This window comes from Lissotriton helveticus, chromosome 3_1 (assembly GCF_964261635.1).
Source record: "Lissotriton helveticus chromosome 3_1, aLisHel1.1, whole genome shotgun sequence".
Classification (NCBI taxonomy): Eukaryota; Metazoa; Chordata; class Amphibia; order Caudata; family Salamandridae; genus Lissotriton; species Lissotriton helveticus.
Genome location: NC_136061.1, coordinates 1,201,838,461 through 1,201,865,869, shown reverse-complemented (window position 1 = coordinate 1,201,865,869; position 27,409 = coordinate 1,201,838,461). Strand labels below are relative to the sequence as shown.

Below are 27,409 nucleotides of genomic sequence, written 5' to 3'. Positions count from 1 at the left end.
AATGAGCTCCAATCCACCTGTCTGAGCTCGTCATGAGCGTAACGTGCCCTACGCTGATGACGAGCTGAGCTCGTCATGTAACGCGGGGTTTTTCAAATCGCAGCGCGCAGCGGGAAAACCGCTAGCGCGCATGCGGTTAATACGTTTTACTCAACATGAGACGACGGTTCTGGAAACCTCGCCCCCTTTCTTCTGTTACGAAAAACCAAGCTGACCTTACTGGTCTGTGCCAAGGTCAAGCTAGAAGCTGGCCAGGCCCTTGTAGTTTGACTCTGCGACAGAGCTGTAAATTCCACTCATTCCGCTGGCAACAACAATCTCTGCCCTGAAAGGTACCAAGCATGCATCCCACACAACATGTTCCAGTTCGCTCTGATCGGTGAGGAGCGAAAACAAGTGAAGAGCAAAAACATCCCCTCCCCACTTTGCAGCTACGTGTGAGCACAGAAAATCGAGTCTCTTACACAGGATGGAGTCAGCACAGAAAATTGAGTCAATTATGCCAAATTGAGCCAATATATCATTATTAATATCACTACAGCACTGCTGTCAGACAAGCATTCTCTGCTTCTGCTAAAGGGGAGCGTCGCCGGTGAGTGTCTGTTGTTCCGTTTTCTTAAGGACAGAGAGTGCAAAAAACAATCAGCCATGTGAGCTCTGAGAAAATATCATTTTAGGGAGGCAAGCCACAAGTTGTAAGTGTTAATCATTTAGTTTTTGTCAGCATTCAAATCTAGATTATCTGACTGTGACAGAGCACATGCACTTTTACTTAAATTCAAGCAAAACCGAAAAGAATTGCTATAGGGTAGTAGGTACCTGCTCTTTATGTTTGAATATTTAGTGCTGGCTCTGACCCTCCTAGAGGTGTGCCTTGGTCAGGGTCACCAGCATATTTCGTTAAAATTGCAGGCGTCATATTCAACATGTCGGTCAAAAGACGGCGTACTAATGACGCCGTTGTTATGCCGGTTTCGTTAAAATGACATTGCGTTCCTAAGTCTTTGGGAAAAAGGTTTTCTCATACTGCTTGCCTACTGCCGAGAGAGAGGACTGGTGTGCACATCTCTCTGTTCCAAAATGCTGAGTGAGGGATTTCCACGCGAGAGGAAATAAGGATGGGACTGTTGGCTCACTGTGTGAGGGATCTTGTATAGCGCTGCACTGTGAATGGAATCGGATCTGGGCACTGAAGGAAAGGGTTCGGGATTTCATACATCACCATCCGAGACCGTGCATGTTTCGAAAAATTGACGGCTTGAATTTGAAAGGGAGAGCACCAACACTTCTCAGCAGTTTTGCAATACTTTTAAAGGGATAGTACCAGCATTTCTATATTTCAAATTCTAACACTCTGTATCATTATTCAGTTTCTGATGACCGGTCAACAGATGGAGGGCATATTCTGCAACCTTCAGTGCCAACAAAGGAACGCAACAGGGCTGTCGGGCTAAGGCAGGCCCACTGAAATTGTGCAATTCTACAGCCGCTTTATTTTTACCACATAACAATGGATTTTCCACCTAATCCATCATCTGCTGCATACTCTGCAGATTTTATAAAATATAAAAAATTAAGATTTGTCTTGCTCAGTTTCATCTAAAGTTACTAAACGTGGCGACACTTGGTACGGCGCAGTGGGAACCCCCTACTAAAGATAGACTTGTCAGCTTTCAGTTGTTTATTGCTGTGTTTGGTTGTTAAACTGGTAAAATCTTTGCCTTTGTGTGAAAATAAGAATGAAGCAATGCCATCACAAAATGTTCCACATTACACCGCATATTTTGCCTTTTCTTGCCCCATAATTTGGTCCTCACCTGCAGCATAATTCCAGTGACCCCGGGCATAGGTCATGGCAATATTTCTGGGTCCGTGGGAAGCCGACCCTTAGTACAACATTTTCTCTTGGTCTCTTTGCTGAGACTCCAACCCCTGGCGTTTGTTTTCTGAAAACCAGAACTAGCTGTGCTGATAAGGTTGTGCGAAGAACTTAGGACCCACTACAGAGAGAACTTCACCTTTTTACAAGGTGCACAACCCCATGACAATTAGTTAACCACTGTTGTTTGGGCAGTAGTGTCTCTATATATCATTTTAATTGATATGAAATACCTTAATATTTCCAATTAAGTTCAGTTGCTGGTCTGAAGCGAAAATAGCATAGCTGTCATACATCCCGTCAGTTGACCAGGTATTGACACGTATGAATCCCGTACCAAACGATTCAATCCGCGAGTGGAGGTACACAGGTCTGCATATGTTTTGTGGGAATTGGCTGAGGAAAAACAAAGCTGAGTCGCCAGGTCCCTGGTGAATGTCAGCTTTTGGCTGCTGTCTCCAGCAGCCTGAAAGATGACAGTCCGCATACCGGTCACCCTTGCCCAAGAGTTGGTCTATCTATTAGGTGACACGTGTGGCACTTCGCTAAATACATTTAAGACAATTAAATCGTCGAGAGTTCTGCAAAATGTTACTAAGACTTGTGCTTAAATATGCAAATAACGCTGTCTAAAGAGTGTACCTTTAGATTTTTTTTTTCAAAACTAGGAAATTGCAATCCTAGTTTATTAATTCTGAACAGCAAATGGGTAAACTTTTTAAGTGGCTCTTTTGAGCAGTGAGGGAACAGGCCTTTATGAGTTTAGATCTTTTTTTAGACTCCTGGTTGTCATTGTAAGATTATATAAGTGTTTTTCCTGCTTCACAGCCATGCGTGGGATATAAACATATACATAGCATGTATCTGATACGATGTAACATTATCTTTATTTGTGGATAAAAAACAGGGACAAATCAGAATAAAACTCAGTGTGCTGCTTTCTTTAGTAGCCCCCTCAGAATGACGTACATGGTCAAAGTGGCCTGTGACCGTTATAGGCCACTACCCATCTCTCCCTGAGCGATGTTGGACGGCACACTCATTTACCTCGCCGACCCGGCAGCCCAGTCACCCACGGAGCACTCGCGGTGACGGTCTAGGTGCGAACGGCGCCTCATTTTCCTCGTACAAATCGTAACGAGAATAAACGCCGATCCCGGAGTGACTCATGGAGCATTGAATATAAAAGCTCCTAGTTTTTTCAACAGACTAAAGAAGAAACCCTTTTTTTATTGGAGATTCATTTTGTTTCTCCTATTGATACCTACGTGGATAGGGTGTGCCTTAGCGTGCGCATACCGTCCCGTAAGTACCCCACGGTCCTGACGAATACCTGTTAATTTGACACATAGGTAGAAACATGTAGACCAAACCTTTTTATCCAACATGCCAATTAGTTTTCACCGACAGCTCTCCTAATTGGGCAACAGGTGCCTCCTTCTTTTAATCATATCCGCTACACCCCAGAATAAATTACGCAAGTGGGCAGTTCCGGATATTTTTAATAACACTTAGTTTTTCCCTTTCACACATAAAATACAAAACCAGCTCCACTGTAATCAGGTGTCGCAGCACACCTGGATGGCATTCGGCTGTCCGGGTGGGACCCCGATGATGAAGCATGTCACCAACTAGGTTGGTGAGTGAGGGGTCTTCTTAAGGACAAAGGACGTCCTTCCTTTGGATTGTGGCTAACACACAGACTCGCCTCTATTGAGGCTGAGTGTATCCCCCAGGTGTAACTCCCTCATTGTTGTTTATTGATATATCTAAGGGGACAGGGAGTCCCTCTCCTGCCTTTTTAGGCAAATACCCTTTCTCTCCTTACTGGTTACCTACGATGTTGGACTATACCATGTTGCCATCTCTTCACCTCGGTGCACGTGAGCTGCTCCAAGATCACCAAGTCTGGAACCTGATGACGCTCCTCGCCCTGCAATAAAGAAGAAAGGACTGGTGTACTGGCTCCCTGTACCTTCCCGGCTCCTATCTCCTCCACTTCAGGTAACCTCTACCACTTACCTCGCGTAGAGTTGAGCCCAGTCCCCCGATTTGGAGCCAGTCCCAGTATCCCAACCAAGATCCCTGACTTGAGTGGTTCTCAGCCTTGTCCTCTATTTATGGTTGCTGCCCTGGACCTGCAAAATCAGGACCTAACATGCTGTTCCAGTTGGCCCCTCTCCTGAAACCCGCTCCTTTCCCTGCACGATGTGGCCCTGCCCTTACCCTTGCTGTGTAGGGCTGCTCGCCTCATCGCAGAGCAGTCCCTGATACTCATCATTGCTCCCGTAGCCGCCACCCTCATTTTGCGAGGCGGCGAACCGGCTATCCCGGCTCCAGGCCCTGTTCGCCAGGCAGGCCCCCCTGATGCAGGCTCCCCACCGACAACCAGGTCCATTCGCCCAGCTACTCTCAGAAGGTGCATTGCCTCTGCAACTGTATCTTCCGCTGATGCCATCACCATAGTGAACCCGCAAGGGCAATACTTTTTTGACAAAATATTTGCTCTAAGGACTCACTGCCACCAGTCACCACATCATCTATCCCTAAAATGGAGCCCAATAACAGCTCTTATATAACCATTTTGCTCCTGTGGGCTACGTTATAGCCCAAAGCACAAAATGACAGTCCCTGGACTGCTCAATTCTCCCAAAAACCCTAGGGGACATACCTCCCTGTGGTTGGCTGCAACCCAGACCCCCATTTGCATGCCTGTCCCAGCAGCAGCAACAGCCCAGGGGGTCACCTAAAGCTTCCAATGTCATCCTTTGCACCCCATACCCCCTTGCCTAGTGGCCCTGCAGCTGGATCCAGATCAAGGCTGTCTCTAGGACTGTGCGACTGGTACTACCGCACCGCAAACTAACTTCAGGGTTACGCCGTGTTGGTAAGTATATTATGGTTTGTTGCCATGTTCCTTGCCTCCCTCAATTTTCAGGCAACAATAAAAATGTCAAGATCAAGCCGGTGATTACTGTTATTCCTTGAGAGAGATCGGAGTTTTGTCTAGTGGAAGTTTTGACTCATTATAAAGGTGTACAGAGGGCTAATGTGCCTGTTGCAAAGAATGTGTACCATGCAGATCACAAAGTACATACAATGTAAATAGGTCAGTGGGATAATACGTTTGTCAGAGAGATCCTTTTGTTACTTACAGTTTATAAATTAAAATCCTAATCCTAATTGAGCTGTTAACTGTCTCAAAGAGCTGCATGCAAACTGCAAGGTATAGTCTAGAGCGTTATGATTTTTCACCCCAGCCTTTCATGATCCTAATGTTGCAAAAAGGGTTCATTAGGTAGAAAGCAATTCATATTATTGAACAGAACCCCCATGAGTGTGTGCTTTTTCAGACCAAGCACTCTTAAACTATAGTGCCTACCAGAATTGATGATGTGACTCCTACACCTTGTTGTCCTCTGTCTTACGTAACATTTCTTATACACTGACTCACACACGTATGATTGATTGTCTCTGTGTAATGTGTGTGTGATGTAAAGTGCACTGACACCCTACACTGGTATGAGTGGTGCTGCAAACTAATTAAATGCATCTGAGAGAAAGAGTTATGGAGACTTGAGGGTCACTAGTGGTAGTGAGGGAATCCATGGCGAAGGTGGTCATTGAGGAGCGCCAACAAACATTGCCGCACTGGATGCAACAAGCGCTAAAGCCAGCCCTGATCCGGATGGCTCGGCGGACACTCGGGGTTCATCCTACTCTGTCATGTCTAGGCCCTGCCCCCCAGTGGCGTCACTAGGGGGGTGCGGGGGGTGCGGACCGCACCGGGTGTCACCCCATCTGGGGGGTGACACCAATTTACACTGACGAGTCTACCTGCGTCCCGGTCCTGCTTTAGTGCAAGAAGCGCGCCACCACCGCAACCCGGCCCGCCGTAGCTACGGGCACCATCCGCCATCTGCATTCTGCACGTGCACAGAATGGATGGGTCACAGAAGTCAAATAGTCAAGGGTTTGGGTTTGCATTGTTGTTCTGTGATGAAAGTCGAAACGAAGCCGAAGCCAAACCAAACCCAGTTATGCATATACCGGGCAGGCAGGCAGGCAGGCAGGCAGGCAATGGCATTGTTAACTTGCAGTTTGGTTTCACTGACACTTGCCCAGCAGTTTGGGTCCCAGGGCCAGAGGGAGTAAGACAGCGAGAGAGGGAGACAGAGGCAGCTAGTGCCCCCATCCTGAATAACCAATGTTTGACCATATTTTAGGTTCTACTTTTCATGGAGTAGGTTAGATGTGACAGGACCGTCCTTAAGAAACTCTTAAAATAGTTCAGTTACATCTCTGCTTTAAATCGAATTGAATGCTTCATTCTACTCTGCACTCTGCAGTCACTACCAATTGAGCACCTATTTGAAAATTCCAATAACCCCGAAGGAATAAAATCTCAGTGTAACTCTGGCAATCTTGCATTGTGAGTAGTAAAATCATTTTGATCAAGCATAAGAAAATAACTTACCAAAGATTCATACATTTTGTTTTACTCATTTGGTATAACACAAGTCAAGCTATAAGGAAAAAGGAGCAGAACATTTTCTTAGAGGTAGTTAACCAAACATGTTTTACTGTATGTAAAATAATGTGACGTGCAAAGGTTCAGCTAAAACCGCATTACAGAAGCCAGGATGTACCGGGGAGAAGCTGGGTTTTGAGCTCACACTGCAGCTGGTTTAACATATTCATATTTCACCTATTTCCAAATTGAGGTATAAGAAGAGGTTTCTGTGTTTCGTCCAATGGTACATATCTGTTTTTTGTTCAGGCAAGTCAGCTTCGAGTCCATCTTCTCCTGCAGTAGGAGCTGCACGGAATTGTGCTTAGGGTGCAATAAGAAGAATGACAAACCACGCAGACGTGTCTGGAAAGCAGAAGGGTTAAAGCATAACACAATTTAATAACAGCATAAATAATATAATCTGATTACAGAGCTCCTCTGCCTTTCAGTGATTCGGTGACAGTCTTTAATTTATACTGGAGATAAAGCGAAGGGAAGGAGGTAGTGAGGAACCAAGACACAGTAAACTCTCATAGTCTGGTAGTAAGTTCAAGGAGAGCCATTTAGGGACCCTTATGTTCCTTTCTTTAAAACGTTGAATTGGGTACCACCACATGCCTTTTCATATCCCCTGTGCACCCTCTCTCTTCCTCCATCATCCCTTCAACCCCAGAACATGACCAGTAGGTTTAACCGCCTCACTGATGTTGCGATATCCATTTTTATGTTTTTTGTAGTTTTATATAGCGCAAATTTGACCCGAAGGTTTTGGAGCGCTTTACATGAGCACCAGTTGCGTTACACAAGGATATATTCATTTTTTGGTAGGCACAGGAATATTAAGGGGCATGTGTACAACGACTGGCAAAAACTACCGCTAACTCTAGTTAGCAGCAGTTTTCTTGCCCCTGTGTACCGCTGAAAACTATCGCCTTGTTAGCAACGTATCTACAAGACGTCGCCACATGGCCATAGCTTCAGGGATCAGCAGTGAAAACTGCTGCTAACATTAGCATGATGGCGATAGGAATTCCAGCGTTAGTGGGTGAAAACCAACAAAAGGCCCATTAGCTGCAGAAAATGCATGTTAGTCAGTTTTTTTGCCAAAAAAATGAAATACAGAATGAAGCAGACAGGGCCAAGTGCAGCACACATCAACAACCCCCTCAAGTCACCCAACATCCAGAATGACCAGGATGAGAGCCTGGATGCGTCACTGGACCTGCGTCTGGAGCCTGGATGCCTCGCTAATCCTGCGTCTGGAGCCTGGATGCCTCGCAGGACCTGCGTCTGGAGCCTGGATGCCACGCTGGACCTGCGTCTGGAGCCTTGATGCCTCGCTGGACCTGCGTCTGGAGCCTGGAGTGGGATGCTGAGGAGCTGTGGAGTGGATGAGCTGTGGTGGTAGACATTGGGGAAGTCTGGCCGGTCGCATGGAGACACGTTGCTGACCTGTGTGAGAAGACCGCCTTGCGCCCCTCAGAGCTGTGAATGGTAGAGGCGCTCCTGCGCACCAACGTAGGGAGGCCTGCAACGCATACTATGATCCACCACTACACCAGGGTGCACAGAGAAGATTACCAACAGTGGGCGGCACCTCTCTGCATCACAAGCCGGATGAGGTTGCGCTGGCTGGACGCTGTGGAGGGTGAGGCCCCTGAGCTGCACCAAACTTGTGTTGCTGGAGCGCTGCAAGTTCACCCCTAAGGGGGCGCTGCTGCATCAACTGTATCAAGAGGTTCACCAGCTGACTTGGCAGCAACTGCTGTACCCACGCTAGTGAAATCCCACCTGGCTGAGGCTCCTGCTGGGTGAGTCACAGATTTGCAGAGAGTGCAGCGGATTGCGCCACGGTGTCAATGTCCAGGTAAGGAGAAGATGGGACACGTAGCGGAGGAGGCCCGGGGGTTGAGTCGCCCAGGCTTAGCACTGTAGGAAGGTGGATACCTGACTATGGTTACCCAGATTTCTTGCCTTGTTTTTAGCTGGTTTTCGACTTAGTTGGCCTGGGATCCTGCTAATCAGGGCCCCAGGCTATCTGCTCTCTCTGTAAAATGGACTCCATGTACCTTAGGTACATCACTAATTGGATATTGGGTCACCTTATGAGCCCCTGTATAGAGTACTATAGGTACCCAGGGCATAGGTGCATCCAAGGCCTACCAGGGGCTGCAGCATATATTTTGCCACCCCTAGCTGGCCATCCAAACTGACACATCTGGCTGATTACTCAGCTGGGGCAAGGTCGTGTAATCACCCCTTGCTTAGGTATAGTATTCCTATATCTAACCTTATATCTAGACACATATACACCTATACGTCACTCCTATGGCAGGCCTTAACAATCCTGAAGGCAGAGTGCTTAGTTTTATGTGAGATGAGGCTCTATCATGAGCTGAGCCTGTCTGCAGCTTTCGTAACCATGTCCTTATAGCTGTTCTAGGATATAGCCATACCATATACACTTAAGTGCATTATGAACCTTGCGGTTAAATGCTAACTTTGGTTTGGCTTTATCAGGACATGTCATGTAAGGTGTCATACGCTTTCGAATACTACCCCCTCACCAGTTTTGGCGACGGGGTAGCATTCCACCCTTCTAGAGGGAGAAGACATGTTGTTCCTACTAATCCCGGTTAAAGTTAACCAGAGCCTCAGCATCACAAAATGGATGCTGCTGCCACAGACACAAGTCTGACCTCCTGCTGTTGGGATTCCTTCCAGCGAGGGAGGCTTGGACAATAGGTTTCCTGTCTGGGGAGGTGCTAGCACCTCCCCAGACAGGCCATAGTGTATTGGGGCAGGGAGGTTTGAATGAAATGAGACACTGCTTGGGGCACACAAGGTGTCCCATGCATAGTCCAGTTCAAACCGGTGCTGGGGCACTCCAGCCCCAGCTCTGGCACGAAACTGGACAAAGGGAATGGGGTGTAACCACCCCCTTCCCTGGTCCCACCCATAGGAGGGACCTAGCAGGTAATCCAGCCCCTAAATTTGGATATAGGTAGGAGCTGAGTCCCAAGACTTGAGATTTATCCTGACTGAAACTTGAAACAAAACTCTGGACCTTTGACATTCTACTCGACATAGAAGACTGAAGAATCTCCCTTGTGGTCAAGGAGTGACCACCCTGTGCAAGCAGGCACCACCAAGCGATCAATGGTTTGCTATGTCGACGCTCCCGCCGGAGCCCGAGCACAGAGCCTGACAAGACCCGGACTTCCAGACTTCCAACAGCCCGATCCACAGTCACAGCAGAGCTGAGACCCTTGGAGGCGACGAGAGACGTGGGACTGGCTATCTTGGAAAGCCAGCGAATTGCTTTCCGTGCAACTTCTGAGACACCCTCATGAGACACCCTCAAAGTTGTTCATTGGGGATTGAGAATCCCCAGCCCCGAGCACCAACTGCACTGAAGATCAGCCCTCCACACTCCACGAGTTCTGCGTGGGGCCCTTCTGCATTTTCCTGCTTGACGCGTCTGTCTGGTCACTTGCCCGTTGGCTAGTGGCCTCTGGGACGACAAACCCTTTGATTTACACCACTGGTCTGGTTGCTCCAGACTGGCCCCTGCTTCCCTGAAAAGGAGAAGCTCATCAGACCTTGCTGGACTGATCAAGAAGCCATCTTCGATTCCTGCGTGGGTTGCCTTTGCCAAGGCTTGTTGACTCCAATCCGGAAGCCGACACCACCGACAGCGAGAGCCTTCGTGGGACAGTGTGTATCCAGCTCCTGGTTGTCGTCGACACCTCCTGGTCCACGTGGCTGCACAGACCAGCTTCACGACATCACCTGATTGCTTCGCGACATTGCCTGGTTCCTTCCTGGTTCCATCCTGGTCACTGGCTAGTGACCCAGACTCTGTCCCCTCTGCTTTCAGGTACTCCTCATCCTCGAGCCGCCCTTGGATCCAACCGGACACTTCCCTCCTGGTCGCCTGCAGCATCATTTTCCAAGGCTCCATAGGAATCAGCGACGAAACCCGACACACTTTGACACCTATGCACCCACTTCCTGTGGGTGAGGTAACGCGAGTACTTCGGTGCTCTTGTGGGCATTTACTATCTTAGTGTCTAACTTTCAAGTAGCTTTCTCCTAGTCCATCCGGAAGTGACCAAAAAGAACTAGTTTCCATTTCTTTCGTTCCCATTCTAACTCTATGGTAAAGACACTGCACGCGCATACTGTGGGCCTCCCGCTCCCTATCCTTTGGTAGTACAGCGTAGCCCCAGCGATTCTCCAGGCCCTAGGGGAAACATCCTTTACAACGCAACTTTTACCACGCAGTGCTAGTACAACGCAGGTTTTACAACGAAAACCATTACAACGCATTGCTCTGGGGGGCACTCTAGGATAGGGAATAGATTTAATTTACTATCCAACACCTTCCCTAGTGTCCACGGGGACTGGAGTTGGAATAGTAAATTAAACTATTCACTATCCAGCACCCCAAAGCGCTATGCATTGTAATGGTATGCGTAGTAAAACCTGCGTTGTAACAGCATGTGTGGTAAAAGCATGCGTTGTAACGTCATACATCCGGCCCTAGGCCTATCCTTTGTTCGTGACATGGTTCTTATACCACTATTTTAGTATATGATTCGAAGTGCCCCTAGGGCATTACTGTATTTTGTGCAACTTATTGTATTTTGATTAAGTCTCTTGTTATGTGCTTGTGCCTCTGACCTCATAAAGAGTTCAGAGGATTAATTTAGTAATAAATACACATATATTTTATATATATATCCTGTGTGGTGTCCTTTCATTTGGTATTAAAGGAATTGCATATGGTAAAACAGCTGGCTTCACATGCCCTCTTGAGTTTAGCCTAAGACTGCTTTGTCCATGCTACCACTAGGATAGCTGGTCTATAAGGTTGACTTTACAACCATCACCATAAGGGTTGTTTGGACTGGTGCAAGGTGCTCACTAGAAGAGTGAACATCATATACCAGGCCAACTTTTCACAAACACCAGTAGATAACGCACCCCCAGTATGAAGGAAGAGCGTCGCCCCACTTCCTGATGTTATCGTGCTATGTTTCCTTTGCGGGCAGGAGGGTGGGTAGGGCTGCTCCACTCACAGAACAGGGCAGGGCCGTAGTGGCATGCCCACTCAAATGTGCAGTGACTGTTTGATCGGCCCGCTCAGCCTGCACAAAGCAGCCATGCGCACTGTTCGCAATGCAGGCTGCATTACAGCCTGCATGGAGAACATGCCCACACCTCCAGCCCCTGGCTGAACGCCTCGTCCCGGCGCCAAAGACCAATCCCAACAATGCATTGCAGCATTGTGATTGGCTATGGGGAGGGAGCCTGGCTGCCTGTTTCTGGAAGCAGACTCAGGAGAGCAGGAGCAACGAAGACACAGGACCCGGCCTCAAAGTAAGATTTCTCTCATTCAAATATTTACAACACCTGCTAACACACACACCCCGCGTCCTATGCCCCATCCAGTGTTCTTTCCGGCGTTTCCCAGCTCCCAGCTATCCAGTCCCCACCTCATCACTTCTCAATGGCGGCCGCAGTGCGGCCATGCGCAGCGGGCATACCACTGGTGTGCCAAAGGTATATATGGAGTTACGAAGCATACCATTATATCGCATTCCATTACAATGCATACTAATACTAGGCATATTGCAACAGTAGGGAAGGCGTTGGATTGCGGAGCTGTAAACATTACTATTCCCACTTCAGTGGGTGCAACCCTAAAACTGACCGTTGTATCCCAAAGCAAACCCTGATCCCTAAATTTCATCTTTGAGCTCCCAAAATACACTCTGGAAATCATATTTGACCCAAATGCACACCCCAAATTTCATATATGACACAAATACACACCCCAATGTTCATATTTGACCCAAATGCACACCCCAATTTTCATGACTGACCCCACAACCCACCCCAAATTTCAGATTTTACCCCATAATACACCCCACATTTCATCTCCAACACCCGAAACCCATATCCATCCTAAAAATTTGAAATACCCCTTTACTGACCTCACAATGCGTTGGAATGGAATGCGATATAAAGGAACCTGCATTGTTGGATTTGCGTTCTAAAGGCATTATGATGTAATGGACGTCTCCCGTGCTAAAGGCAAGCCCGTCTGCCCCTGGACCGCGCTCAGCACCAAGTACCCTTCCTCTCGGACACTCCACCCCTACAGTGCCAGCGCCCTCCGCGCCATCAACCCTGGACGCCACATCGCCTACCGTGACCAACATCTGCTCCAGACCGGACATCGCCATCGTCATCACTGACAGCTACTAAATCACCCGCAAGGACCACCCCGACCGTCCAGGAGGAAGCATTGCCATCACCTACAGAAGCACACTCCAACTGACCACGTACTCTTATGACTCAACTGTAACCATGGAACACCTCAACTTCCAGATCTGGAGCAACCCCAAGCCCATCCTCTGTGGCACCCTCATGTGCAGGCCCCCTGGGCCATGGACCCCCATTCTCCGATACCATTGTAGACCACATTACACACCAGGCTCTCCCATCCACCGATGGCATCCTACTCAGCGAACTCACGTTCCACCTGGACAACCCCAGTGACCAGAACACTACCCCCTCCTGGAGTAGCTCCCCAACATCAGACTCAAGCAGCAAGTCACAGAAGCAAGCCACATAGCAGGACACACGGTCGAGCATGTCTCCTCCGCCTTCGGGACCTTCAACTGCAGCCACACCACCGGACTCTCCTGGACCGACTATCATTGCCTACATCACAGCTTCACCATGCCCACCATACACAACCGCCATCATTGCCCCCCTTGCAGCTGGATCAAGGCCCCCGAAGTACGTCTTGTCAACTCCCTCAGCACCACCACTCCGCCAACTCTTACAGATGATGACACTGCAGCGCGCAACCGCCACCGATGGATCTCCAACTGCGCCGGCACCCGGGGCACCCCTCAAGAACGGGACTGCGTCAGTACCTTACGCCTGCATGATATCAGGCCTAAGGGTGACACAGTGCCACAGGGATAGGCTGGCCCCATGAATTGCTGGAGTTGCGTCATGGTTGTGACATGACTGCAACAATGGGTGACTTTAGCGCAGACAGATACGTCAGGATTCCAGACGTCTCTATCATGACTTGTGCCATGGAGCGCTGTCCAGTAAATACAGCGCATCCGTGGTGTTGCAAGAAGGGGATAGTGAAAAGTGTTAGAGGCAATCTTTTGGGTCCTCCAAATTTAAGGAATCCCCTTGTACATATCGCGAAGTGTGGTTAGCGGACGTTTTTGCACTGGAACGCCTCCCTTGCATGTCATTATCGCAAACAGAAGTGGCGATCTTTAGAATGGACGTTTTCGCCGGAAAACTGCTGCTAACAGAGGTTAGTGGCAGCTTGTACATATGGCTATAAAAATATCGCCGCAAAACCATTGGAAAAGTGCCACTACGCAACGTTAACTCCTTGTACATATACCCCTAAGTTATTTGTCTAAAATCACAGGATGCTGAGCCAACGCCGAGGCTCGCACTTGGATTCCCCAGGTCCAAAGTCTACAGCTCTGACCGTTACACCACATTCTCTTCCCAGCGATCTTTGCAGTGTCATGATACTGCTTGGAGTTTCTATAAATGCCTTGCTGAGTGTCCACCGAGCCATTCCATTTCATCTGGATGCCATGGATGCCATGGATGTTATTGTAATGTTTAAAAAAAATTCCTAATGACCATGTGAAAGTATTACTTCTATTTGTACCCATTAATAATGTGCACGTTGTTAACATTCGTTTTTAATTTACATCACTTTATTTGATTTGTTTATTTGAAAAGTGATCTCTAACAATTGCAAAAAATATTCATGTGATATCTTCGATTTCATCAGTGGCACCCCTGCAGAATGTGGGGAGAGGCCCCTGAGCCACTCCTAGCTCACAGATATTCATTAGCTGTGAGTTGAATAGGGGCCCCCAAACCATTGTGGGGTCTTCAAGAGTCGGGGGCCACCCTACAGCACACGGTCTGCAAGCGCCTGCGTTACGCCCCTAGTTTCATACCATAAATACAGTCAATTAATGTAACTATAATCGCAAGATGAACATACCAATCTGATAACCCAAGTGTAGGGTGGCCCCGACTCTTGAAGACCCCACAATGGTTTGAGGACCCCTATTCAACTCACAGCTAATGAATATCTGTGAGCTAGGAGTGGCTCAGGGGCCTCTCCCCACATTCTGCAGGGGTGCCAAACAAATCCATATTTTTTTATATGATTTCTATTTAAATCTAAATTAAAATATATCACAAAATGTTAGTCATACATATACTGTTTCTATACAAATATATAATGAGGACACATTCAGCTGTGGCGTTTCCAAGATGGCGGAGTGAGGACGCGAGCCGTCGGCGGCTAATCCTGGAGCTCCTCACCCCCTCCGAATGAGACTGAGAAACGGCTGTCTCTCTCTAGACACAACGGAGCATGAATAAAAAACCCTAAACCGGACTTCTGAACACAACTATTTGGACAATTAATCAGCTTCTAAAAAGTAAATTCGCTCACCGGCTCCCGCGGATGCTTTGGCTTCCAAGTCTCTCCAGGACCGTCGGACGCTCGGTTGCACGGATCCGCAGCTTGTTCTACGGATCAGAGATCGGCTGGAAAGGTCTTCAACCTGCTCGCACCTGGTGGCTGCGCGCTATGTCTCCCAAGAATCCGCTGCGAATCACGCGAAACACTAAGGCCACCGCTGCACCCCCCTCTATGGATGCTAGTACGGGGGGTTCAAGCGCAACGAATCTGGCAGACGCGGCGGTGATCCCAACAGCTGTGGGAGCGGGGACGGGAACCACAGGTGCAGCAGCTGCACCAGGGGAGGTTTCGGTTTCGGTGCCTAACTTGCTGCTGGCAAATGGAACCTCGGACCAAACAACTACATCTGTGGGCGCTGCTGCATCATCATCCACCTTTAAGGCTCCAGAGGGAGAGACAGCGCCCCATGGCCTCAAGGAGTCCTCTTCTATGTCCGAGGCACCGGCTGACAAGAACATGGACAAAAACACTGGAAAATCAGCTTCTGGTAAGCCTCCATGCTGTCCTTTAAAACAAATTGATTTAACTGACTCGAGCACTTCCTCGTAAAAAAAAAATTACAAAAAATGTTACTAAGCAAAAATTTAAGACAGGAGCGGGGAATTTTGGACTTAAAAACAATGTATGTAACGATACTAACAACTCCGCAAGTCCAAGCAATATGTCCAATATGTCTGGAAAAATAACCCCGGAAGTCATTGAAATAACCAATGGGTCAAGTGATACATTATCTAAAAATCAAGAGACAGAAATAAATAAAGCATTAAAGGAAACTACAAGGAAAAATGCCAACCCAATTGCCAATTCAATTGCACAAACTACTGATGAGGCATCTAACTTCCAAGCCACACAATCTATTGATCCACCATTAACTTTTGAAACCGTGCAAATAACTGTTGATGCAGGTCGCGACAGTACAAGGCCACAACAAAAGGAGCTCAATTCCATTGTGGTGACAGGCGAAGAGAGTACAGACCTAGGTTCTTATGACGAATATGAAAACGAGACAGGAGAAGAAGAATCAGCTGATCCATCTGAAAATGTAACAAAATCTTTGGCGACCAGAAGACTCAAAACAAAAGGCAAATTTAAGACCAAAAAGGGGGTGAAAGTTAGCACTACCTTAAATCGAACTGTTATCAACAACATAGCGTCTGCTAAGAAAATTCTGGTCGATAAAAGTCCTCTCAGAAAATGGATTGAGGCTAAAGGGCTGGTTAAAAACATGACATTAAGGTTATCTGGAACAAGCCCCATGGACCTTCATTCAAATTCCAGTCTGTCAAGCGGCCTAGTTCTTCCAGATAACAGTATTATAAGTGAACCAGTCAATGTAACTGCCAAGGCTACATCGGAACAAAATACGTCTACATCTATGCTACAGCATACCTCAGTAACCTTAGCTGGCGACTCCACGATATTAACCAGTTTAAAACTGGCAGTTACAGATGGAGAGAAGAAAGACAACACTACAGATCTAATTATCGATGATAACACCCCAGCTATATCCATCGTCTTACCTGCGCCAAACGCGAATACTCTACCATCCTCTTCTTCTTCTTCTCCAATGGCCAGGAATAGTATCTCATATTCGAACCCACAAGGGGGGGACAAGCAAGAATCCAATTCTACTCAGCTTGATACAATACTTCAAATATTAACTAACCAACGCACTGAAGCACAAGAGCACTACTTGCAAGTACGCGAAGATAATAACAAACTTCAATCTGCCTTATCTGATCTAACCTCCAAATTTTGTGGGGTCTCACAAGACATTGAAGAGCTTCAGCATAGAGTATTAGGCATAGAGGAAACAACAACCCGTACACACTCAGTGGTAAATCAACATGATACTCAGATAATTGCACTCCAACTCAAAGTCGAGGATTTAGAAAATAGACAGAGGAGATCAAATCTGAGACTCTTTGGGGTTCCGGAAGGTTCCAAGGATCAGACCAGAGAGCTTATCTGGTAGGTCTACTGCAAAAGGCCTTCCCGGATTTAGCTGATTGGGACTGGGATTCCCAAATCCAACGAGCACACCGTTTACCTCTAATTAAAACAAACAAAGAAAGCAAATTTCCTCGTCCCTTTATTATTTTTTTGGGCAACTTCTTGCTGAGACAGGCCATATGGCAGAAAGCACGCCCTAACACTCCCATAGCAATAGGGAATCTGTCTCTATTTGTCAGGTCTGATCTCAGCAAAGCCTCAATGGACAGACGTTGGGAACTACGTAAACTGATAGACCCAATTAAATCTATGGGGGGGCCAAGCTTTTCTCCAAGAACCGGCGCGGCTGAAAGTTATAAAAGGTGGGCGCACTCACTTCTTCAATGATCCTAAAGAAGCTGAACATTATTTCTCTGGACTAAGTAAAAGCTAAAGCGAAAGCTAAAACTATAGAGATCTTACTATTTAGTTAAGATTATTATGTCCTTTTCTTTTGTTCTGACTGTGTCGACTCAAATAGGCTAAAGTCAAAGAGATTAACTCTTCGAGATGCAAAGTTACTTGGTGGGGGGTGGTGGTAGGACTCTTCAGGTAGACTGCTGAAGAAGCTGCCTCTCCAACGGCAGTAGATCCTGAAGGGTGGTCCCTTCCCGTTGTGGGTGGGTGAGAGGGGGGTGGTGGGTGGGATCCTTCGACTCTCCGAGGGGTGGGGGGGAAAAAAACCTGAAAAAACATGTTTGCAAACTAAGAGGGAGACTGGTAAAAATTGACAAAAATATAAATAAATATTTACTTATGCACGATTTTGAATTTAGGAAATACCATTTGGTTTACTATTATGGTGGCTGTTTACACTTACAATGCATAGAATAAAATGTCTGGCTTGGAATGTGGCGGGGCTAAACAGTAAAAATAAGCGACGTCTGGTGTCCGAAGAAATAAGAATTTATAGCCCTCATTTTATACTACTTTCTGAAACACATCTAGCTGGCAAAGACAAAAAAATACTACGTCAACTAGGTTATGACACTGTCAGCTGTACTACATTTGGGGCATCAATAAGAGGGGTCGCGATTCTCAAGGATAAACGATTTAAAGCCGAAACTTTACAAACTGCTTCCGATAAAAATGGCAGATGGGTAATAGCTCAAATGGATATCGAAAATCATAAATATGTTATTTGTGCAATTTACGCTCCAAACCAAGATGAACCTAAGTTTTTTGATGATTTGAATATAAATTTGTTGGGTTGGGATGGGGAGCTTATTATAATGGGTGATTTTAACTGTATTATGGATTATCAAATAGACCCTACCAGGCCAGGGAGTTTCCAGCGGATGCGCAAAACTAGAGCGTCAATCTTAGATCTATGCCGCACTCATAACATAAAAGATGCATGGCGATATTTACACTTACATTCTCCAGGTTATACATATTATTCTGCACCCCATAAACTCTGCTCCCGGTTGGATATGGCTTTTGCTAACACAAATTTTTTAAATACTTGCCTAATGGAGGTCTGTCCTCGAATCTCTTCTGACCATAATCCTGTAATACTAACTTTTGACATTTCATATAGAAACACACGCCCTAGATTATTTTCTTTTCCTAGACATCTGATAGAGCCAAGGGTAGGGGGGGGGGGGGTGGGGTGGCGGTGGTTGTTAAGAAGTGTGCCTCTTGCTCGATTCTCCCTTTGGATAACATCGCGGGTTCTGAGTCTCTCGCCTTTACTATTAGGCTGTCCCCGCATCAAGCCCTGAAGGGGCTGCTGGTTTATAGACCCCCGGATCGGTGGGTTCCTTTTTTGAGGACCTCCAGGCGGCCATATCTGGCCTGGCGTTATCTGCTCAGCACTGCTTGTTGGCAGGTGATTTCAATTTCCATTTGGATATGGCGGAAGACGTGAATTCTAGCAAATTGCTTGACATCACGACCCCTCTAGGTCTCGTTCCCTCTTTGTTAGGCCCCACACATGATAAGGGACACACCCTGGATCAGGTGTTTTCATCGGTCCCTCTTGTGAACATCGAACTTCTCCCGGTGATCTGGTCCGATCATAGATTGGCCAGATTCTCCATACGGGGGACTGAGCATTTGCTCAGCAGTGCTCCTACCCGGTCGGGAGCAGCCTCTAGGGCTCTTCATAGAGTGACGCCAGAACTGTTAGACCAGGCGTTTGCCGACCACCCATGCCCTATTGTGGGTGACCTGGAGTTGGATACTGCGGCCTTACAGGCGTGGCTGACAGAGAGGCTTGATGATCTGGCCTCTATAAGGGCCTCTCGATCTCCGGTCAAGCGGCAGTCTGCGCCATGGTTTACTGAGGCGTTGCGGATTGAGCGCAGCCAGTGTAAGGTGGCTGAGAGGGCATGGCGCTCTCGGTATGAGGGGGAGGCTAGACTCACCTATAGGATGGCGGTCAAAGCGTACCATAATAACATTCTTGGGGCAAAAAAAGATTATCTTGCTAGAAGGATTGAGGCGGCTTCAAATTCATCTAAGGAGATCTTCACGGTGGTGAGGGAATTCACAGCTCCTAGATCTCACCTCCATCATGTAGTGCCATCTGAGTCGTGGACCAGTGACCTCGCCAGGTTTTTTACGGATAAAATTAGAGCTATCCAGGCTTCCTTCCCAGAAGGATCCGTTGAAGGGTCTCCTAGTTTCGGGGTGGGTCGTGTTCCATCAGTTACGCCAGCCGTTGTTTTGGCGGAGTTCCCTCCTGTTACCCCCGAGGCCTCTATTATTCTTCTGGCCAGTCTTAAATCTGGCTCGACATTAGATCCTTGTCCGGCCAAATTCTTGGCCAGGATGGCGCCGTCGTTGAATCCCCTGGTGAACCCCCTTCTGAATTTATCCTTGAGGGAGGGAAGGCTCCCTTGGCCCTGGAAAAGAGCGATGGTGGTCCCTCTCCTCAAAAAGCCTGGATTGGACACCGAAGTTTTGGCCAACTATAGGCCAATCTCTCTTCTCCCGGCCCTGGCGAAGCTTACGAAGAAGCATGTGCACGGCATTCTCGTGGGCTTCCTAGAATCAAATAACCTACTGCACCCCTCGCAATCCGGATTCCGGCCCAATCTGAGCACGGAGACGGCTCTTCTTGAGGTGTCAGAGGTTATCCGGGAGACATTGGACGCAGGAGGGAAGGCCATGCTTGTCATGCTGGACCTGTCGGCGGCCTTCGACACCGTCCCCCATGAGGCGCTTCTCGCCAGACTCTATGACATCGGGCTGAGGGGGACGGTGTTTAATTGGTTTACATCGTTTCTGGAGGACCGTCGACAAACGGTCTGGGCCTCCCCTAGCTCCGCTGAGATGCCGCCATTGGGAGTCGGAGTTCCACAGGGCTCTGTGTTGAGCCCGACTCTCTTTAACATCTTTATGACCCCTCTGGCGGCACTGGTGGAGGCTTTTGGGGCCCAGATCGTGTCCTATGCAGATGACACGCAACTTCTGTTCACCTGCAGGAAAGATCAGCCATTCGATGGGGAGAGTATCCGGGGGTGCCTGGAGAGGGTCTTTGACTGGTTCCAGCGGAACGGCCTTAAGGCCAACTCCAGTAAATCGGAGGTTCTGCTCTTCGGTTGCGCCTCGGATCCGGAATGGCGTGAGTGGTGGCCAGCGGACATGTGTCCTCCCGCTCAGTCATCTATGGTTGCCAAAAATTTGGGAGTCCGGTTTGATAATAACCTTTCGTTCAAATCGCACATTTTCAGCCTGACAGGCACCTGCTTCGGCATCCTAAAGATACTCCGGAAGTTCTTACCACTACTTACGGAGGAGCATAGAAAGATCACTGTCCAAGCTCTAATAGGATCTAGATTGGACTATGCTAATGCCCTCTATCTAGGGCTTCCGGACTACCTGATCCAGCGGTTGCAAGTGGTGCAGAACTCCGCGGCCCGCGCCATTTTCGGCCTTCATAGGCGGGCTAGAACATCCGGGTTATTGCAGTCACTTCATTGGCTGCCCATCCGAAAGCGGATTATGTTTAAAGCGCTGACTCTGGTGCATAAAGCACTTTGTGGCCAGGGAGCAAAGTATCTGCAGCGCAGGCTGGCTTTCTATCGCCCGGCACGCTCGTTGCGCTCGGAAACTCTGTTCATGGCCGTGGTCCCACGAGTGAGGAAGGCTCGCACCGGAGGTCGCTCTTTTAGCCTCAGGGCACCCCAGTTGTGGAACTCCTTGCCCCTTGCCCTACGCAGCACTCCCAGTTTGCTTCTGTTCAGAAAAAACCTTAAGACTTGGCTTTTTAATCTGTAGGCTGTTTTGTTTTCTCCTTCTGTTTTTGTTCTTATCACTGTTATGTTTTTTAATTGCTGAGTTGCCAACATAAAGCGCCGGGACACTCTTACTGAGTAGCCGTGCGCTATATAAATAAACTTATAACATAACATAACATAACATAACAGACCCCGTTTATATTTCACAGTTGAAAATACATCTTATTGAATTTATAGAAACTAACCAAGACTCTACTATATGTAATATAGTCTGGGACGCCTGCAAGGCAAGTATTAGGGGGTTCACACAAGGATATGTGATTAGACAAAATTTCGAACGCCAAAAGGCTAATCAATCTCTGACCTCGAGTATTTCGGCTCAAGAAGCATTGTTGTCAACCGCACTACGTCTTAATATGCCAACGGTTGTAGAAATAGGCCTCAAATTAAACCAGTTGAAATCAGAAATAAAAGCTGAACTTATTAAAAAAAACAGTACTAAACTTCACAAATATAAGATAGAACAATATGAGGGTGGGGATAAAATTGGGAGAATCTTGGCGTATAAAGCAGCAGAAGATAGAGCCAGTACTATAATAGCAAGCATACGGGGCTCTGACAATTTACTACATGATCAATCTTACGATATACTAGAACAATTTGCAGAATTCTATAGGACTTTATATACTCCAGAATCCACTCCAAACGAAATAGCAAATACAGAACTACCTAGATGAGCTTCCTATAGTTTCACTTAGCCAATCAGAATCAGATCTTATGTCAGAAAACATTACTGGACAAGAACTACGTCAAGCTATTACCTCTCTACCCTCTGGAAAGGCTTCCGGAGAAGACACAATCCCGCTAGAGATCTATAAAATCTGTCTAGAGGAACTTGCACCTCTGTTATTACGGGTAATGCAATTGATTGGGGAAACCAGTAAGGCACCCAAATCATGGAATAGAGCCAAAATAATATTCCTTCTCAAAAAAGGCAAACCAAAACAGGAAAGAGGGTCATATAGACCCATTTCTTTAATTAACACAGATGCAAACATTTTTGCAAAAATTCTAGCTACCAGATTAGCTCCTTTTATGCCTAAAATGGTTAATCCCCAACAACATGGGTTTGTTACTGGGCGGGATACCACCATACACGTCAACATGGCTATCACAGCATTTGATGTGGCTGAGATTGAGTCCACCCCACTTGGTATGATATTACTGGATGCTGAGAAGGCTTTTGACCGGGTGGGGTGGGACTACTTATGGCACGTTATGACCAAAATGGCGTTTAACGGATATTTTCTAAAGTGGATAAAAGCGCTATATGACAATCCCTCTGCATGCATTAGTTATGGGGGTTTGACCTCTACTGATTTTTTGATATTGTGGGGCACTCGTCAAGGCTGTCCCTTATCACCGTTATTATTTGCCCTATCACTTGAACCATTTTTACACTCCCTTCAAATACAACCCAAAATTATACCGTTTAAATCCAATGAACAAGTGCTAAAAATAACAGCATATGCTGACGACATTGCTGTATATTCTTCTGACATTATACAGACTTTAGAAGGAATTAATATAGAGGCTCTCAAATTTGGCAAAGTATCCGGGTACAAATTAAATACAAATAAGACACAAATCATAGCTAACTACTCACCAACAATAGAAGTCCCTGAGATATGCAAGACCGCTACTTATCTAGGCGTTAAAATTACATCAAAAATACGAGAAATAAACAATCTTAACTACAACGATTTAATCAAATACACTATTGTCACATTAAAAAAATGGCACAGATTACCTTTGAATTTAATTGGCAGAATTAATATTATTAAAATGAAGATACTCCCTAAATTTCTATATCTATTTCGCTCCATCCCATTTGCTTTAAATAATTCTTTTTTCAAACAGCTTGACGGGATTTTTAGTAGTTTCATATGGGGATACAAAAAAGCCAGAAGATCGCTGAAGCTCCTCAAAAACAATACAGATAAAGGCGGTTTAAATTTTCCAGACTTAAAACTATATTTCTGGTCGTCGTTTATCAGGCGCCTTCGATCCTTACTATACAAGGAAAATACTTTTTTTTTCATTTATTTATGTTAAAATCCGAATCTAATATGTTTTTACAGCGAGTTAACGACCCTAATTATTTTAAAAGGGTGAAATTTAAGACCGCCAAAGATATTATTAGGATATGGAATAACATCTTGGCCTACTGCAAAACGTCTTTTTACCACCCGAAATTACAACTCTGGGACAATCCTGGCCTCCCGGGAATATTTAACGATGGAACGACCCATAGATGGTCAACCCATGGTATTAATACTCTGGGGGACCTATACGGGGCACAAGGGTTTTTAGATTTTCATACCCTACAAATTCTCTACAATTTGACGGAAAACATGAGGTTTAAATATATACAAGTACATGATTTCCTAATTAGAAAGAAACAGTTATTTAACATCTTAGATTCTGATATTTGGAACTGTTTATACTCTACCAAAAATAAATCAGTGATAAGCGAGGCATATAAACATCTATGTGCTGTTAAAATCGATGACTGTCTACAACTAGCTCAAAAATGGAGCAGTAACACTGGTTTAAATATAACGTCTAAGCAAATTAGATGCTCTTTAGCTAACATAAATAATGCTGTACGCTCATCTAGCTTAAGACTACAACAGTTCCGCACAGTTTGTATGTTATACTATACACCGGAAAAGATCTCAAAGTGGTCTCCTAACAACACTCAAGGAGATCGCACTAAATGTCCCAAGTGCCTTGCCTATGCAGCAGATCTAGAACACATGCTGTTTTCTTGTCCAATGTTAAAGGACTTTTGGGGGGAATTAACTAAAATCTTAAAAATCAAAAAGATATTTCTGCCCACGCTTACCTCATCAACTGTATTACTTGATCTATATCCTACTATTCTATCTCAACCCGCTCTGATAACAATCCTCATGTCCTGTGCCAAACTCACATTGGCTAGAGCTTGGATCTGTCCCAAGCCTCCTAATATCTGGGAATGGTGGTCATTAGTTAATGAAACTCGCTCTATGGAATTTGGGTTAGCCAATCTTAAAGGAACTCGTTCACGAAAAAAAATTGAAAAGATATGGGGCGATTTTATCGAGGGTCCCGGGTTTGCTTAAACGTTTAGAATGTTTAAATGTCTGTATCATATATGTACAGATATACTTTTTCTTTTTTCTGAAATGTGTTCCAAATGGAAAACTGAAATCAGCTTTTGTGAAGATCGTGCTACTCACACTTTGTATTTCATTTTATGGATATTTTGTTATGTCTCTCTCATCAGATTGCAAATAAAAAAGATAAAAAAAAAAAAAAAAGAGGACACATTCAGCTATCATTTTCACACTCAATGTTTTGCATTCATTTTTGCACTGTGCAAATATTGACTAGTTTATTGACAGTAAAACAGGGAAAATGATACCGGTTTTCTGTTTCTTCATAGGACATTTGGGTTTATTAACCTCAAGGGGCCTTCTGTTTCTTTCTGGCCCGAGCTATGCCTTGTATGGCAAAACATTCTCTGAACAATTCTCTTTCTACTCGTTTTTAGCTTAAAATACTCCTTATAATAGTGGTTTATTTCATTTATCCATGACATGTAATGATTTAGTTTGATTTACTGGGAAACGCTGTGCTTCTTTCCTTGTTTTATTATTTTGGTCTATTAAAGATATCCGTTTCCAGAGCGTTGAGGCAAAATAATAAATATTTGTTTTAATGTGTTAACTTGATGTTTTACCAAACGTTTAGAATGAACTGGATGTGCATTGCCCCCCAAAATCCCCCTGTTGGCCGTATGTTTGTTGAGCCTTTCAAACTACAAAAGTAGGTTGAACAATCAGGATTTTAGGCGAATTTTGAATTTAAAATAATGAATTCTCTTTGAGTGTAAACTTATGTGATATATTACCTAAAACGACATTAATTTTCTACATTTATTTTGTCTTAGGAAGGGGGGCCTCTCAAATCCATCCCTGGCAACACCAGTGATATCATTTTCTACCAACAGGCCTTCTCTGTGGGCAAGTCTGATATTTTCAAGTTCAGGTCGCCGCTCTTTAATGGGTGCTATCTCGCTTGTGAAAGTGGCAGCAACAGGCTGTACCTGAAGGAAGCCGCTGATCAAGTGGATGAAGCATGCCAGTTAACGGTGGAAAATCTCCCATAAGAGACACTAAGGCCTGATGGATTGTTTTAGCAATTTATCCTAGGCTGGCGCAGAATTATAGAGTGGACTGCAGGGTGTAAAAGGGTACATCACATTTCGCTCTGCACTCCTCCTTTGCCATTGATGTGCAAACTTGTATTTGATAGGTTTCTCACAGTCAAGTACTGAGCCAGGGGTGGATTTTCCATTAGGGCTCTTGGGCTACGCCCCCCTGAAATTATTTCCTTCATATTCCTGTACAAATATTAAATTGATCGATTTGTTTAGAGATATGATCGTATCTCTAAACAAATAAATGCATTAAAGTCTGGGCTATCTATCCCAGGCTGGCCCTTGCTCTGAAGCAGGAGACGGAAGCCAGGCAGTAAATCAACTTTCGGAACTGTGCTTCACGACACAATGCTAACTGTTCCTAAGCCCTTCATAATGAATCATTGCCATTGAAGTCTATGGCTGTATCCACTGTAGAGTACTTTATAGGGGTAGGGAATGCACACCATTTCTTATTTTCAAAAGTCCAAATTCATCCACATAGGTTAATGTTGCGTGCTCCTTGGAAAAGTGCCATGCCCAGTGTCAAGTGGGCATGGCACTTTTCCAAGGAGCACGCAACATTAACCTATATGGATGAATTTGGACTTTTGAAAATAAGAAATGGTGTGCCTTCCCCACCCCTATAAAGTACTTTACAGAAATTGGCCTAGTTTAGGTCTGCACCCGCACCAGCTAAAAGTAATACATTGTTAAAACTTGTAATTGTGACATTTTCCGCAAGCTCAACGGAACATCGTGTTCAGATATCAATGTGTTTATGATTGGCACTAAACATGCACAAAGTGGTTAGATCGTATGAGAGACAACAGTAATGGTTTATTTGAATGATATGGACAATTCACAACGTTGTATAATATTTTTTGCTATATCTGCATAATGGCATTTTTTTTAGTACATTTATTGTATTGTGGGTATTGTAGTACTTAGCAATTAACGGCAGAATGTGAGCAGTAAGTGAAACCGGGTGTCTAATTAGCATCATAGTAATGTGGGAGGAGTTTATAGCACCAGCATTGGGTTTAAATCGGAGGGAGGCAAGGGATGGGAAACACTTCTTTTTCCAGAAAGATGAGGACAGACTGTTTTATGAGCAGGTACGTGAGGTGAAGAATGTGAGGGACAGCATAATTCGTGACCTTAGGGGTAAACTAAAGGATGCAGGTTTGTGATTAGAACAGAAAAGAATGATGCGCAAGATTTGAGTTGTGCAAGGAGAACAGAGAGGCGTTTGAATAATAATGGCGTGTAGGAGTCGTTACGGCAAACGTGAAGAGTTATGCAGATGAAAGCTGGGTAAAGAGAAGGGCTGTTTCACAAGCAGAGGGATTAATTTTGGAGGCAATTTCTGGAGTAAATGAAGTGAATGGTTAAATATGACGGTAAAGGGTGCTCACTGTACAAGAGTAGTCTTTTTTAAAATAATAGTCGTTAGAGGTTTCCTGCTCTCAAACACACGGGGAGAGACTGATTATGCATTGAGTAAAATATTTGACTTTTGAGTAATATGGCAGGTATTAAGGAGAGGAGGAGTGATTTGTACTTTTAATCAAATGTTTGTACACTTGACAATTAATCTACACATTGGTGAAATGAAATAATAAATGTGTGTTCTATTGTTCATTTGTAATGACCCCTGACGAAGGGCACCAGCAGCCAGAAATGCATTGGGTTTTTAATAAACACTGCTTCTGGATAAATATATGCGTCAGTACGTGTTTTTGAAGCGAGGTCTGGATGCGCACATCAAAAACACGAGAAACCTTTGAAAAATGGCATCACTTTAAGCTTGTGGAATCAAGTGGATTAAAAAGTAAAGATTGAGAAAATGGATGTTTACGTAGAGAAAAATGGGAGAAACGAGGTTTGAAATGAGAAGGCAAGATGCACTCAGAAAAGCAGTGCCTTTGGGATGGGGCAAAAAGTCGCCCCAAAAATAAAGTATCCACTGTACGCCAGTGACGCTGTCAGCATCATGGTTTGGGGTGTTGGAATCTCTGTCCCTGCC

At 45.6% G+C, this 27,409-nt stretch overlaps 1 protein-coding gene across 2 annotated transcripts in view; it reads left to right on the top strand.

Moving 5' to 3' along the window:
- LOC144823383 (interleukin-18-like) overlaps nt 1-27,101 on the top strand; it is a 142,393-nt gene extending 115,292 nt beyond the window's left edge. For both annotated transcript variants that reach the window (XM_078681845.1, XM_078681846.1), the window contains one exon: nt 25,132-27,101. In XM_078681845.1, coding sequence (XP_078537971.1) covers nt 25,132-25,350 — 219 coding nt within the window. In that variant the 3' untranslated portion in view covers nt 25,351-27,101. The remainder of the gene's footprint in view (nt 1-25,131) is intronic.
- The last annotated feature ends 308 nt before the right edge of the window (nt 27,102-27,409 follow it).